Source organism: Rhinolophus sinicus, linkage group LG05, assembly GCF_036562045.2.
Source record: "Rhinolophus sinicus isolate RSC01 linkage group LG05, ASM3656204v1, whole genome shotgun sequence".
Classification (NCBI taxonomy): domain Eukaryota; kingdom Metazoa; phylum Chordata; class Mammalia; order Chiroptera; family Rhinolophidae; genus Rhinolophus; species Rhinolophus sinicus.
Window position 1 is genome coordinate 176,884,816 of NC_133755.1, and position 11,849 is coordinate 176,896,664.

General features: G+C 40.0%; 1 protein-coding gene across 1 annotated transcript; it reads right to left on the reverse strand.

Moving 5' to 3' along the window:
* Nucleotides 1-278: 278 nt before the first annotated feature.
* Nucleotides 279-9,503, reverse strand: TAGAP (T cell activation RhoGTPase activating protein). The gene is made up of 10 exons (XM_019749545.2): nt 9,354-9,503; nt 8,674-8,758; nt 8,532-8,585; nt 8,155-8,221; nt 6,704-6,870; nt 5,857-6,018; nt 5,236-5,345; nt 3,652-3,847; nt 2,942-3,056; nt 279-2,329 (listed from the first exon to the last, which is right to left on the reverse strand). Exons 1-10 carry the CDS (start codon nt 9,476-9,478, stop codon nt 1,080-1,082), a joined length of 2,331 nt encoding a protein of 776 aa, XP_019605104.2. The 5' UTR covers nt 9,479-9,503; the 3' UTR covers nt 279-1,079.
* Nucleotides 9,504-11,849: the final 2,346 nt, after the last annotated feature.

Genomic DNA, 11,849 nt, shown 5'->3' on the forward strand with positions numbered 1-11,849 from the left:
CTTGTTTTGCATTCTATATTGTCTGGCCTCTGAGTGACCATTTGCTGAATAAATGGCTTGAAGTGGGTATAGTTTTATGGTTTTACAAATGTCTGGAGAATGGAGATTGTCTCTAAACACAAGATCCCCAGCTTTGCCTATTAGTCTAGAATAATAAATATATATTCAATAAGTGTGGTTGAATGAACCAATGTGTGAATGATTTTCCTGATGGTTTTCTAGGAACAGAGGGAAAGGAAGCAACATGTCAGTAAAGAATGACCATTTTTACTTTGAAATAAGGCAGGAAATTTATTGTAGTGAGATTACACTGAAGTTTTATATACTAAAGTTTTGTACTCTTCAATGCATATAAAGTAATTTCCTCCACACCACTGGCAAAGAAATTTCTGAGCTACAGAGAAACTCAAAGTGCTATAAATCAGTTAATATTGATGTAATGCATTTTCACTAATCTATCCCAATTTAAAACTAGATGATTAAAAGGACATATTTAAGTATTTTTCATACATTTTAACGATGGCCTTTTCTTTTACTGGAGTTTGTAAAGCTCTTGACAACGCAAAACACTCAAGTCTATTGCTTGCAGGCTGTCTCTCTCGTCTTATCAGCATTAGTTATCCCAATGCAGCTCAGTAGAGTAAACTCCTAACAGAGAGTTAAACATTTGCCCCTAAATGGAGCTTGTGGAAAATACGAAAATGGGCATGACATTTGAGGCAACATAAAGAAAAAATTATTTTTAAACACTAACCAGTAGAAAAGTGCCCCAGGAGGCAGAGAACAGCAATGCCGTTTACTGCAAGTTCACAAACATATACACATATTTATGTAGGATCTTTGCACTGAACACCTTGTCTAGAATACACTTTGTATATTTATACATGTTGCACAGATTCAGGCGCACACAGATACGACCTGAGTGCCATTGTGTAGCCATCCTCTCTGAGGAAGTCTCTACACAACTCTAAAGGAGCTTATTCTCGACTTTTTGAAAACATGAGTCTAAAAGCAGTTCTGTATGCAGTCTCGCTTTGCAGAGTTGCCACACGCTGTGTCATGGCGTCTGGCCTGCCTTCCTAAATGTAGGATTCTTTGGCGTATTGGAGTTGGTCAGCCTCAAGGATCGGCTGACTACATCGCCGCACCAGGTAGTCGCACTTACTCTTCTGTGCGGACTCGGACACAGTTCTTAGCCGGTGCAGCTCGGGTCTCCTGAGGACAGTCACTTGTTCTGTTGTTTCCACAGAAGCATGGACAGTCCTGCTTTGTTTCCAACTCTCAGTCCTGGGTAAGAGTCTGTGCCCGTCAAGTGGCTCTTGACTACACATATTTCTTGAGTCCCCGTTGTGGTGAAAAGGTAGATGTGGCAGCTCCATGTCTAGGCTGACCATTCTGGCCCGCATGCTGCCAACTGTTTGGCTCCCGCAGGCAGGGAAGCCCGGGGCCTGGCACCGAATGGCCTCTTCATAAGATGGTGGCCTTCCCGGGCTTCTCTGGGCACCTGAGAGGGCATAGGCTCTCGAGCTAGAGTCTAGAGTTGTGTGGCCATGCATTTCAGACACGTTTTCCTGCACAATTCGTCCAGCAAGCTGGCTTTCTTTTTTAAAATCTTTCCTTACTTGGTCTGTGGTAAAGCCTTTGGATTTCACAGATGTGAAGCTGGAGGTTTTGCTCAGCACTTTTTTGTGAGCGGCAAAGGAAAATGACATGGAGTGTTTTTTTATTTCTCTGTTGGGCTTACTTTTGTCAGTCTTGGTGAAAGACTGATGTCTGGTGAAAAAATTCTTTTTGGGACTGGAAGGAGAAGCCACGGGGGAGCTGTCAGAGGAAGCGTCCAGGGAGCCACTGGAGAAGGCTTTGGGCACCAGTCCCCATGGTGACACCAAACCCTGAGTCCAGCTCTTCACCTTTAGGTCCTGTGGTCTCTGGTTTTTGCCGTCAACTACGGGAAACACCTCCTCGGGAAATGGGTCCTCAGCTTCCTCACTTTCAAAACCAGAGCCTGGCTGGGCCCTGGTGAAGTCATCCTCACTTCGTGTTAGTTTTTGGTTAGCTTTCCGACTCTCGAGGCACTCTTGTGAGGAAGCCATGTTGGGTTCCGAGTACCTCCTGTCCGTGTCGCTCAGGGAGCTTTTCAGCTTGGCTACCGTGCTGACAGTGGGCTCCTGGCTTAACTCCCAAGTGTCCTGCGGGCCTCTGGGCCCCAGGCCAGCGGCCGTCTCTGAGGTCACCTGGGGCAGTCTGCTTGGAGAGCCGATGGCACTGCTAGACTCTCCATCAGGGTCATTGCTGTCATAGGCTGAGTCGTTCTGCAGGGTTGACACGTCTGTGGAAATTAAGGGACAGTTGAGCTTTTTGTTCAGTTTCTTTTAGAAATAAATTTTAGTATCATCACCCCACTTAGATCAAGTGTGGCACTAAGTTAATTTGGTGAAGCTACTTTGGGGTTTGATATGAAACAAATTTGCCACATTAAAATTTTGTTTCTTTCCAAATCTAAATCTATTTAGAAGTGGAGAAGAGAAGTAGGAAAAGGAAATGAGAGAGAGAGAGAGAGAGAGAGAGAGAGAGAGAGAGAGAGAGAAGCATTTACTGTAAATTTATTGATCTTAAATTTAAAAATTGATCCTGTGGATGGCTCTTTCATTGGATTCATTTCTATTTAATGGACCCGTATTCCATTACGTGGAAGCAAAAGTTTATTACCGCAGCACTCTAGCTAAAGTTAACTCAGTAACATTAGCAGTTCTTCATGATTGAGAATAGGAAGGGGAAAAGTTCCAGGCTCAACCTGAACGTATGTCCACAGTCTGAGGAGATATTCATGATTAATGACTTCCCGACAGACCTGAGTCTACTTTCATTTGGTGATATGTTAAGGTAACTCCTGCTTCAAATACCAGAGATAATCATAATTAATCGACTGCACGTTCTTTACCTGAACTGTCAGTGTGTTCCAGGGAGTCCTCAGAAGTGATACTGGAATGTGCCGGAATGTTCTCCCCGAATATTTCAAAGCAGTTATCAATGAGGAATTCTACCAATGTCTTAACCTGAGAGGACAAATGAGCAGATTGTCAGCTTAAAGATACCTTCATTTTCTTTTTTCAAAGGAGGGGCACAGAATGGGGACAGAGCGGGGGTCAACTATTTGGGAGGTACCAAAATGAGCATAAAAGATCTTTATGTGTCTGAAAATAGCATATAGAAATTTGGTAACAGTCATCTGTATTAAAGTTATTTTTGAGACATGCATCTTTTATTTGAGAGTTAAAAAAATTATTTTACTTTGACTAAAGTTTTCATTTATGTAAGCAGTTTCTCAAATTGGTAGTTGGACTGACAAGAGTGAGATGCACAAAAGGAAAAAAAACTGAAAGGACTTTTCTATACTGGGAGACAGTAATGTAAAAGTTGGTAGCACTTATGCTCTGCCTTGTAGGATGACAAAGGACACGGGCCTAGGTTTATTCAGTTTCATTGCATGCACACATCTCAGAGGATGGCAGTATGACAACCGCATTCTGCATTTCATATTTTCCCTGTGATCTTGAATCAGAGAAATTCACAGGCATTTCATTGCTTTGATTTGCAAACACATGGTAAGGTCATAAATTGGGAGTTTTTCAGACGTAGACTGGAACTAACCTTATTGTTCAAGTCTTTTTGGGCTTCGAATGACAGGGTTTGGTCATTCTCTCGGGTCAGCATGTTGGGTCCCACGCAGATAGCTAGATTGCTGGCGTCCATCTTGTTGACCTCGGAGTTCTTGCTGATCAGGTAGAGAACCGAGACCAGGTTTCTCAGCAGGAGGCGGTTGGGCCGCGGGAGCTTATCTGCAACCCTGAAATAAAGTTCAGGGAAGTTAGTTCCAGAAGATATATATATTTTTTTCTCTAGCTTGAGTGTAACAAGCTGAAACTTTTTGGCTAACCCAGGCTTCCTTTAAAATGAGGAAGGTGCATTTTCATAAGTAATGTTATGAAATACTTATTCAGACACTTCCAGTGGCAGTTGACACAGAACGAAACTGGTTAACCACGAGATCTTGAAGACTGAAGTAACTGGCCTTTGTAAGCAGGACACTAGTAACACAACCCTTTGTCATTTATATAGATCTTAAATCATGAAGCAGTAACTCCTGCAATAAACGCTATAGTTTAATATTTTAGCCATCTAGAATGATTTTTTGTTTCTGACACTGCAAGACTGTTCTTTTTGAAAACAATTGTTTGCCTTTTTCTGAACTGTGATCATCAAACAAAGATGACACATTTTCATGCCATTCTGAGAAATCTTTATGCAGAATAAATCAATTTATAAGGGCATGTTCATAAATATCAAGGTAGCATTTAAATGGCAACCTTGTTACTAACAAATAATAAATTAGATTTCTAAAGCCTCACTTTTTTAATAATGAAATGGTGACTCTAATATAGGGATCATTTTCATTTTTCATAAGAAGTCATTGTTATGAAAGAGCTTTATGTCTTTGAGTAGAAATTGATTTTCATTTTTAGACAGATACTCTAATGTCTTCAATTCTATAAATATTTCAGTGAAAATATTTAGCCATGTGGGACAATAATAATAGATAGATAGACTTTCATAGGATTTGGCAAAAGTTAGGCATTTTATTTTAAAGTTAAGCATTTAAAATTCTCTAGTCACTAACAGGTCGTACTTTCATTTATATATGTAATTATTTTTGCTGTCACTAGAATTTGTTTTTGTATAGTGTTCATTTTGGTTAATTATAAGAATATGAAATATTTTTGTTATGGAATTTTATAAACAAAATAATCCCTTCCAGATTGTTCCACTACACTCTAAGGGATGTTTTAGGGCAGAATGGGTGGCCGTACACCAATCTACATAGGTTAAGGATACCCCAAATTCCTACACTTTGCTGTGTAGCCTGTTTTGAAGCTTTCATCTATGGTTTTGTCTCAAACCTTCTTGAAAGACTTAATGTTTTTAGACTCCCGTATCTCTTGTGATTTGTATTGAAGTTCACTTTCTACTTTTTGAAGAAGTACTTCCTTTTATTTGGCTAAAACATTTCTTGTAAATGTCCGGATAGCTCCTGATTTTCATTCTAGGAGTAGATGAACAACTCCACTCTGATCCCTAAACATTACAATTTCCATGAAACACTTTGACAGTGACGTAACAAATAAAAAGATGGCGTTCATGTGGGCTCGGACTCTGGGAATGACTCTGACGACTTACTGTTTCAGGGCCTCTATCCTGTCCTCCTCATTCTGCTTCTCCAGGGCACCCATCCAGTCGTCAAATAGGTCACATGAAAGTAGCTTCAGTGGGATACTTCTGAGGAAGTCCTGGAGAATGAAAAAAGACGTACGGTTTGGCCTATTTGTGTTTATAATGGTGTCTTTATCTTCACCCTCTTTGTTCTGCCCAGGGAACCTACACTCATCCTGCCACACACAGGCTGCTTCCCCTTCCTTCCTGCATTTGATTTGTCTGAGGTAAACTCTCTCTCTCTCTCTCTCTCTCAAGTTGTCTGTCAGCCACTTCCTAACAATGGGCACAGTAAGGTCATCATACGAGGGGCAACCAGATTCAGAGGTTTGGACTTGGCCATGGGAGAACCCAAGTGCCTTTCTCATCAAAATTCTGGTGAGAAATGTGATGCATCACTTTCTGGTGGAATCTGGGGCCATAGAAATACAGATGTTTATATAAATAAATAAAAGGCTTAACTGAAAAAATTAGACCCCAAGATCATTTTGCTTTCATCTGTGGGAAAAGAGCCCAATTCTTACTTCCTAAGAGTTAACGCATCAGAGCCCGTTGGCAGGTTCATGGGCACCAGTGCTGTGAGCTCACCTTGAAGACCACTGCCAGGAGGTGCACAGGGCGACTTTCCAGGTCTACCATGCCTCCCGAGTTGAGCTCCTCCTTGAGCTCTTTTCGAGCTTTCTCGTTGGCTGCTTTCCTGAATATCCCTTCAGTGGAAGGGCCTTTAAGGCACAGAATTGTGAGAATATCCTGTCAGAAAGAGCATAGGAATAGGAAATGGTTACCCTTGGTTTAAAGACACACTTTGCTACCAACATACTAAAAATCTATGTTTAGGTAGGAGAGAGAAAATTTAAATAATGCATATGCACAGTAACTATCTTTACCTGTCATAAAAATCCTCTCCATAAAAGTTAATTCTCCTTGGTACTAAGTTAGTCTTCACAAGAGACTATTAAGGCCAGTTTTTCCTTTCAGTCTGGTTGCTATCAACTGTTTTCCTCAACCACGCCATTTTTCTAAGAGGAGGTAAATTGTGAAAGCTCTAATTTTGAACATTCTAAAATTATTTCAGGCCTCCCTCCTTTTGAATCATTCCATATAAACATCAGATTTCTGATCACACACGTTATACCCCATCTCTATCTCCTGGTTTTTCAGTAGCCATACGTTTCCCAGCATTCTCAACTCCATGAAGTCAGAAGGAGAGAGCGACTCAATCTGAGCTCATTTGCAAGTACAACTAATTTCTAGAATGTAAACAGCCAGATATTCTCCTGACTACACTTATAGGTGAAAACACTATTTCTAAAAGTGGAAATAAGCTAAACATTGGCCCCAACAAGTTTAGCGTGAGAATGACATTCAGATTTCCCAGGGATTTTTTACATCTGATAGAAAACTGAAGTGGGTTTACAAGTAAATGTGTGCCTACCTGAATGGGTCTGGGGAGCGTGTCATCATCACCACAGATAATTGACAAGGGCTGATCAAACAGTGATGTTTTCAGTTCTGTCTCTGAAGCCCCAGAAAAATCTGACAAAGGAGAAAGCCTTTTCATGAGAGAGGGCCAGGACAGCACCTTCTTTCTCTTCTTAATTTCTACAGCCAACAAAACAAGGCAAAGAGAAAAATTAGGTTAAAATATTAATACACAAAGATCCATGTAAGACAACAGCTATCCTCAGCCCTACAGGGTCATCTATGGTATGCCATGTGGGGGAAACACTTTTGAAAAACTGAGAAAGCAAAGGGCATGAATCTTAATCTAGAAAACAACCACATTGTTACCAGGGCAACCAGCCCCTAAACATCAACGCCAAGGTTCCTCAAAGTCTCCACCTTTCCTGTTTTTACCCTTCACTAGCTGTTTGCTACAGAAAGTTGGCAAAATCTAACTGCAGGTCATAAACAACCATGTTGACATATTGACCTTCATAACTGTGGTAGACATTTTTGATGTGAAATATTTTAATTTCCTCCTTGGACTAGTGCAGAAAACGAAACTTTTAAGAAGTGACTTGCTCAATCAAGATCCTTTTGAAGATACTTAAACCTCTGCAGCCACACTAGCACCAACCCACCAGTAGAGGGAGCTCCATTCAGCCTGTCTATAGCCACTTTCTGTAGGGTTTGGGGATGGCTGCTGTAGGACAGGGCCGCCTCAAATTGCTGCAGGAAGGCTTGAGCCTAGACCTGGCAATTGGAATTATTAATAAACATTAACAAGATAGTCTGTCCTTGCAAAATGCTGAAGATGTGTGTGCAATGGGTACCGCCTCTCACAAGTTTCCTTCTTTCTTCCTTTTCTCTCTCTCCTCTTTTTTTTTCTAATTATAAAAGCTATATTTTCTAAATGCATTGGCATATGTTTCTCTACATTTTCTACTAGCAAGTGGAAGAGATGGGCTGGAGAAATAGCTTGTCCTTGTAGTTCAGGAGAGCTGGGTCAGGCTTATGTTATAATGAAAGGAATAATGAAAAAAATGAAGGGTGAATGGTGGGTTCTTTGAAATTTGAGACCAGCAACAATTGCTTCATGGGCTCTTAGAGTCACTCTCTATTAGAGAAGGAAGGAAATAGAAAATGCATTGTGTATTTTTCATGTGTATGCATGCTTTAATTGTCAACACGTAAGTGGCCAGGAGATCTGCAACCCCACTAAGAACGGAGGGCTGGGGGTTGGCAGCACAGAGGATTTTTCTCTCCCAGTACTCTGATGCTCTGGTGAGCTGAAGCCTGCCTGCTGTTTAAGTGTTAACTTTCTGTGGTCTTTAAAAGAACATGTATAAAACAAAAATTCCTAGTAAAGTACTGTGGTTTTGCAAACCAAGAACATTTGTTGTTAGCCGTTATGCAAAAGACCAATATGTTTTCAAAACTCACCGGTTAGCTGGCAGATACTATCTTCACTCTCACATGATGCCAACAGAGGATGGTCCTTGATATCACCCTAAAAATAATGTTTATTTTAGTTAAAAATAATGACTGAAGAAACCTACCCAGTTTTTCTCCACAAAATATACATATGACATTTTATTCATATTAAAAATGAGTCAATAGAGTCCACTGATTGCTTCTAGAATCAATATTAAAGTCTTGACTGTCATCATATGAGATCCTCATTACTGTGTTTAATTTACTGCATTTATGACATTAATTTTCTACTCTGATAATTAAATAAACCAAACAATATTCAATTAAAACAAAGTTTTCCATCTTCTCACAGTGCAGATAAAAACTTTTAAAAATTGCTGTCTTACCTCTGATTGACATTCAATTAATGTCTCCATATCATTGGCATTTAGTGTTTTTGACTACAAGAGAAAAAAATTAAATTAGGTAAACATCTTTAACTCTTGACTCTAGAAAATATTAATTAATAAAAAGAAGAGGGGCACATACAGAATTGCAGCTGCTTATCAACTTCATCAGAACTTTCGCTGACTGTCCAGCGATGAATTTCTCTCCCGCGTGGCCTGGGCTCTGCCTACGAGAAATCGTAAGTTAGGAGGGACACACATGGTAAGTTGGCCAATTTCAGTGCCGCTTGGCCAAAATACAAAGTTTGAAACTATTAGGTAGAAAAGTTTTCACTTAAAGTACAGTTGTATGTTACCAGATGTCCTGTGCTATAAGAGCAGCATCTGAATGAATATGCTTCTAAATTAATTAATCTGATATCATCAACATGACAAACTTTGTTATTCATTTATTACATTCTCATCAAGAGAGAATCTGAATAACAAGTACAATAACAGCTAACATTGTTTTGGAGAGCTCACTGTGTGTCAGGCACTGCATTAAGAGCTTTGCATGAATTTGCTCATCTAACCCGAAAAGGAAAACATCTACTCCCAGGATGCGACTTACAGTAGACATAAAACAAAGATAACATTTACAGAATTCCTCTACCCCACAAGTGCAGGCTTCACATGGAAACAAAGCTTCCCGTGTTCAGAGTCTTTATAACACTGTTTGCTGACTATTCTACGGTGTGGCTGTTTTCTGTTGGCTAGGATCTGAAAGACCAGTGACCCTGCTGGGCAGCTGACTTTCTTGTCACGTTAATTTATGGTACTTACCCTTGGAGGGTCTCCAGCCAGAGTTCTTTTACCTCCAGTGAACGGTGGGAAATGGAAGAGACAGCATGCCACTCTGCTCCTACTAATCCACTGGCAGAAAGTAGACTGAACTGCTGTGACTTCATGTGTTCTGCATTATAAAGCGAGGGGGCGGGCAGGTGGAAATTCAGAAAGCGCTGGGGCCGGAAAGAACAGCAAGGGCTGTCGCAGAGATGCCATAGCGCTCACTTCCTCTTTCCTTTTAGGGCAGATCTGGTTTTTTCTTTTTCTTCTACTTCAAAGTAAAAAGTCAGTCAACTACTAAGGGTGGAAAAGATATGGTCATAGGTGAAGGCTCTGATTAATGTCACAGGTGGGATGTGTGAATAGAAATTGTATTATTCTCTACATAAACATCATTTTATTTTCTCAAGTAGTAATTTCAGGTGCCCTTTCTTTGATTTCTTTTTTGTATCCTGTTTGTGTGCTGTCTCCCCTCTCACCCACCATCACCTCTGTTCTTTGGTCACCATACATTGATTAGCAGCCCCTGCATGCAGGATGTCACTCCAAGAAACCCAAGACATGCCATGGAGAACTGGTCTCCATCCAAAGTCAAGTCTTGTTTCCTTTGGAATTAGGAAGAGAGTCTGCTAGAGCCAGCTGTCAACATGTTAGCCTCTCCTCCTTTCCCTAACTACTAGTCAAAATGATCAATATTTAATTCATAGATCAGCTCTAATCCTGACATGGAGGGAAAACAAAAAATTCCTTTGATTGGACAAACTTCAAGTAGAAAGGAGATGGTGAATTTCATCTGTGACTCCCTCTTTCCGGATCAGAGAATGTCTGGTCTTTTCTATGGCTAAAAGGCTATATATGAAATGACTCAAGTACCCCAACAATAGAATGGACACACAAATGAAATGTTTTATAGCACAGAGAATGCATAGCCTAAAACTACATTCAACAATATGCTTGGATCTCACAAAACTATGTTGAATGAAAGAAGCCAGACCCAAAAGACCGCATCTTGCATGCAAAACACAAAGACACAAAAGCAATCTGTGTTCTTAGAAGCCAGAGTAGCAGGCTCCCTGGGGGGCAGGGAGTGACCCTGAGGTGTGCAGAGGGGCTTTGTATTGGTCCAGCTCTTGATGGGGTGCTGTGGGTCTCATGTGCACATTTCTGTTTGTATGTTATTCTTCAACCCAAAGGTTAAAAATACCCTGACTTAATTCATTATCACCATCTTTCATTCTAAGACTTTTTCATATTGATAGCTCTACTGTCTTGATACAGAAAGGAGGTCATGATTAGGCATAATTCGGGAAACTGAGGCACAGAGCAGTTAAAATTCCCCCATAACTCACTGTTTCAGTGGGCAACCTAAGAACAGATCCTGGCTTTCAGACTCCAAAGTGGAGGCTCCCTCTCTTAAAACTGCCACAGTGCGAGGTCACTCAATGTCCCCATAGCATATGGACATGTTACTGTCCCTTTGTTGTTCCTCTCTTGCCTTGACAAACCTCCAAAATGAACTCACTATTTCTTAAAAATTACAAATGGCATTTATTATCGCTTCTCGGCCTTTTAGCTAAGATCAAGTGTAAAAATGGCGTTTATGCTGTATCTATCTAGTCTCAGACCAGGCACATAGTATGTATTCAATAAATAATTTCTGAATAAATACATTTACTTATAAATATTACTATATATGTCAGTAAAATATATTTTCTTTAATATATATTTCATACATTTTTTTTGTTTGACATGGTTTTTGAGTTCTAAGAAACTTAATGTTTGTACCGCTCTTACAACTAATGCGTGCCCTCAATCGAAATATTTCCCTTTTTTAAAAAATGAAGACCATATTTTCTCTAATCCTTAGGGTTTCTTCTGTTGTGCACTATCCCTGACAATACACATTCTACCAGTGATATAAAAACTGTGTTTTTTTTGTTTGGCATGGAATTCTATATTCAAAGGAAGACAACGAATCTAGAATTCTGGTAAATAAAATGTAAAAAATATATGTTTTTTTAATGCTCTCTAGTGGGAGAAGGATGGGGAAATCATGGGCCTGTCCATTTTGCCTCTTCTGACAATCGCAAGCTGGGGGGTTCTTGAAGAAACTTCCAGAATCTCACAGGTTAGGTCTATATCAGCAGTTCTCAAAGAGCATTCTTGGAGCCTGGGGGTCCCTGAGACACTTTCAGGAGAGTCCAAAAGGTCAAAACTTCTTTTGTAATAATAGTAAGACGCTATTTGCTTTTTTAAACTCTATTCTCTCGAGTAGGCAGTGGGGTTTTTCAGGGGCTTCATAACATGGAATGTTCTGATGTATGGGAATGCAGCCTTGTGTAGTCTTGTGCTTTAACATTTTCTGTTTTAATTTCCCCTAAGGTATACATTGATAGATTAATTCACATAAATTAAAACTCTTTAGATTTATCAATAATTTTGTTAAAACCGGTTCCTGAAATCAAAAAGCTTGAGAACTGCTGACCAACGTCA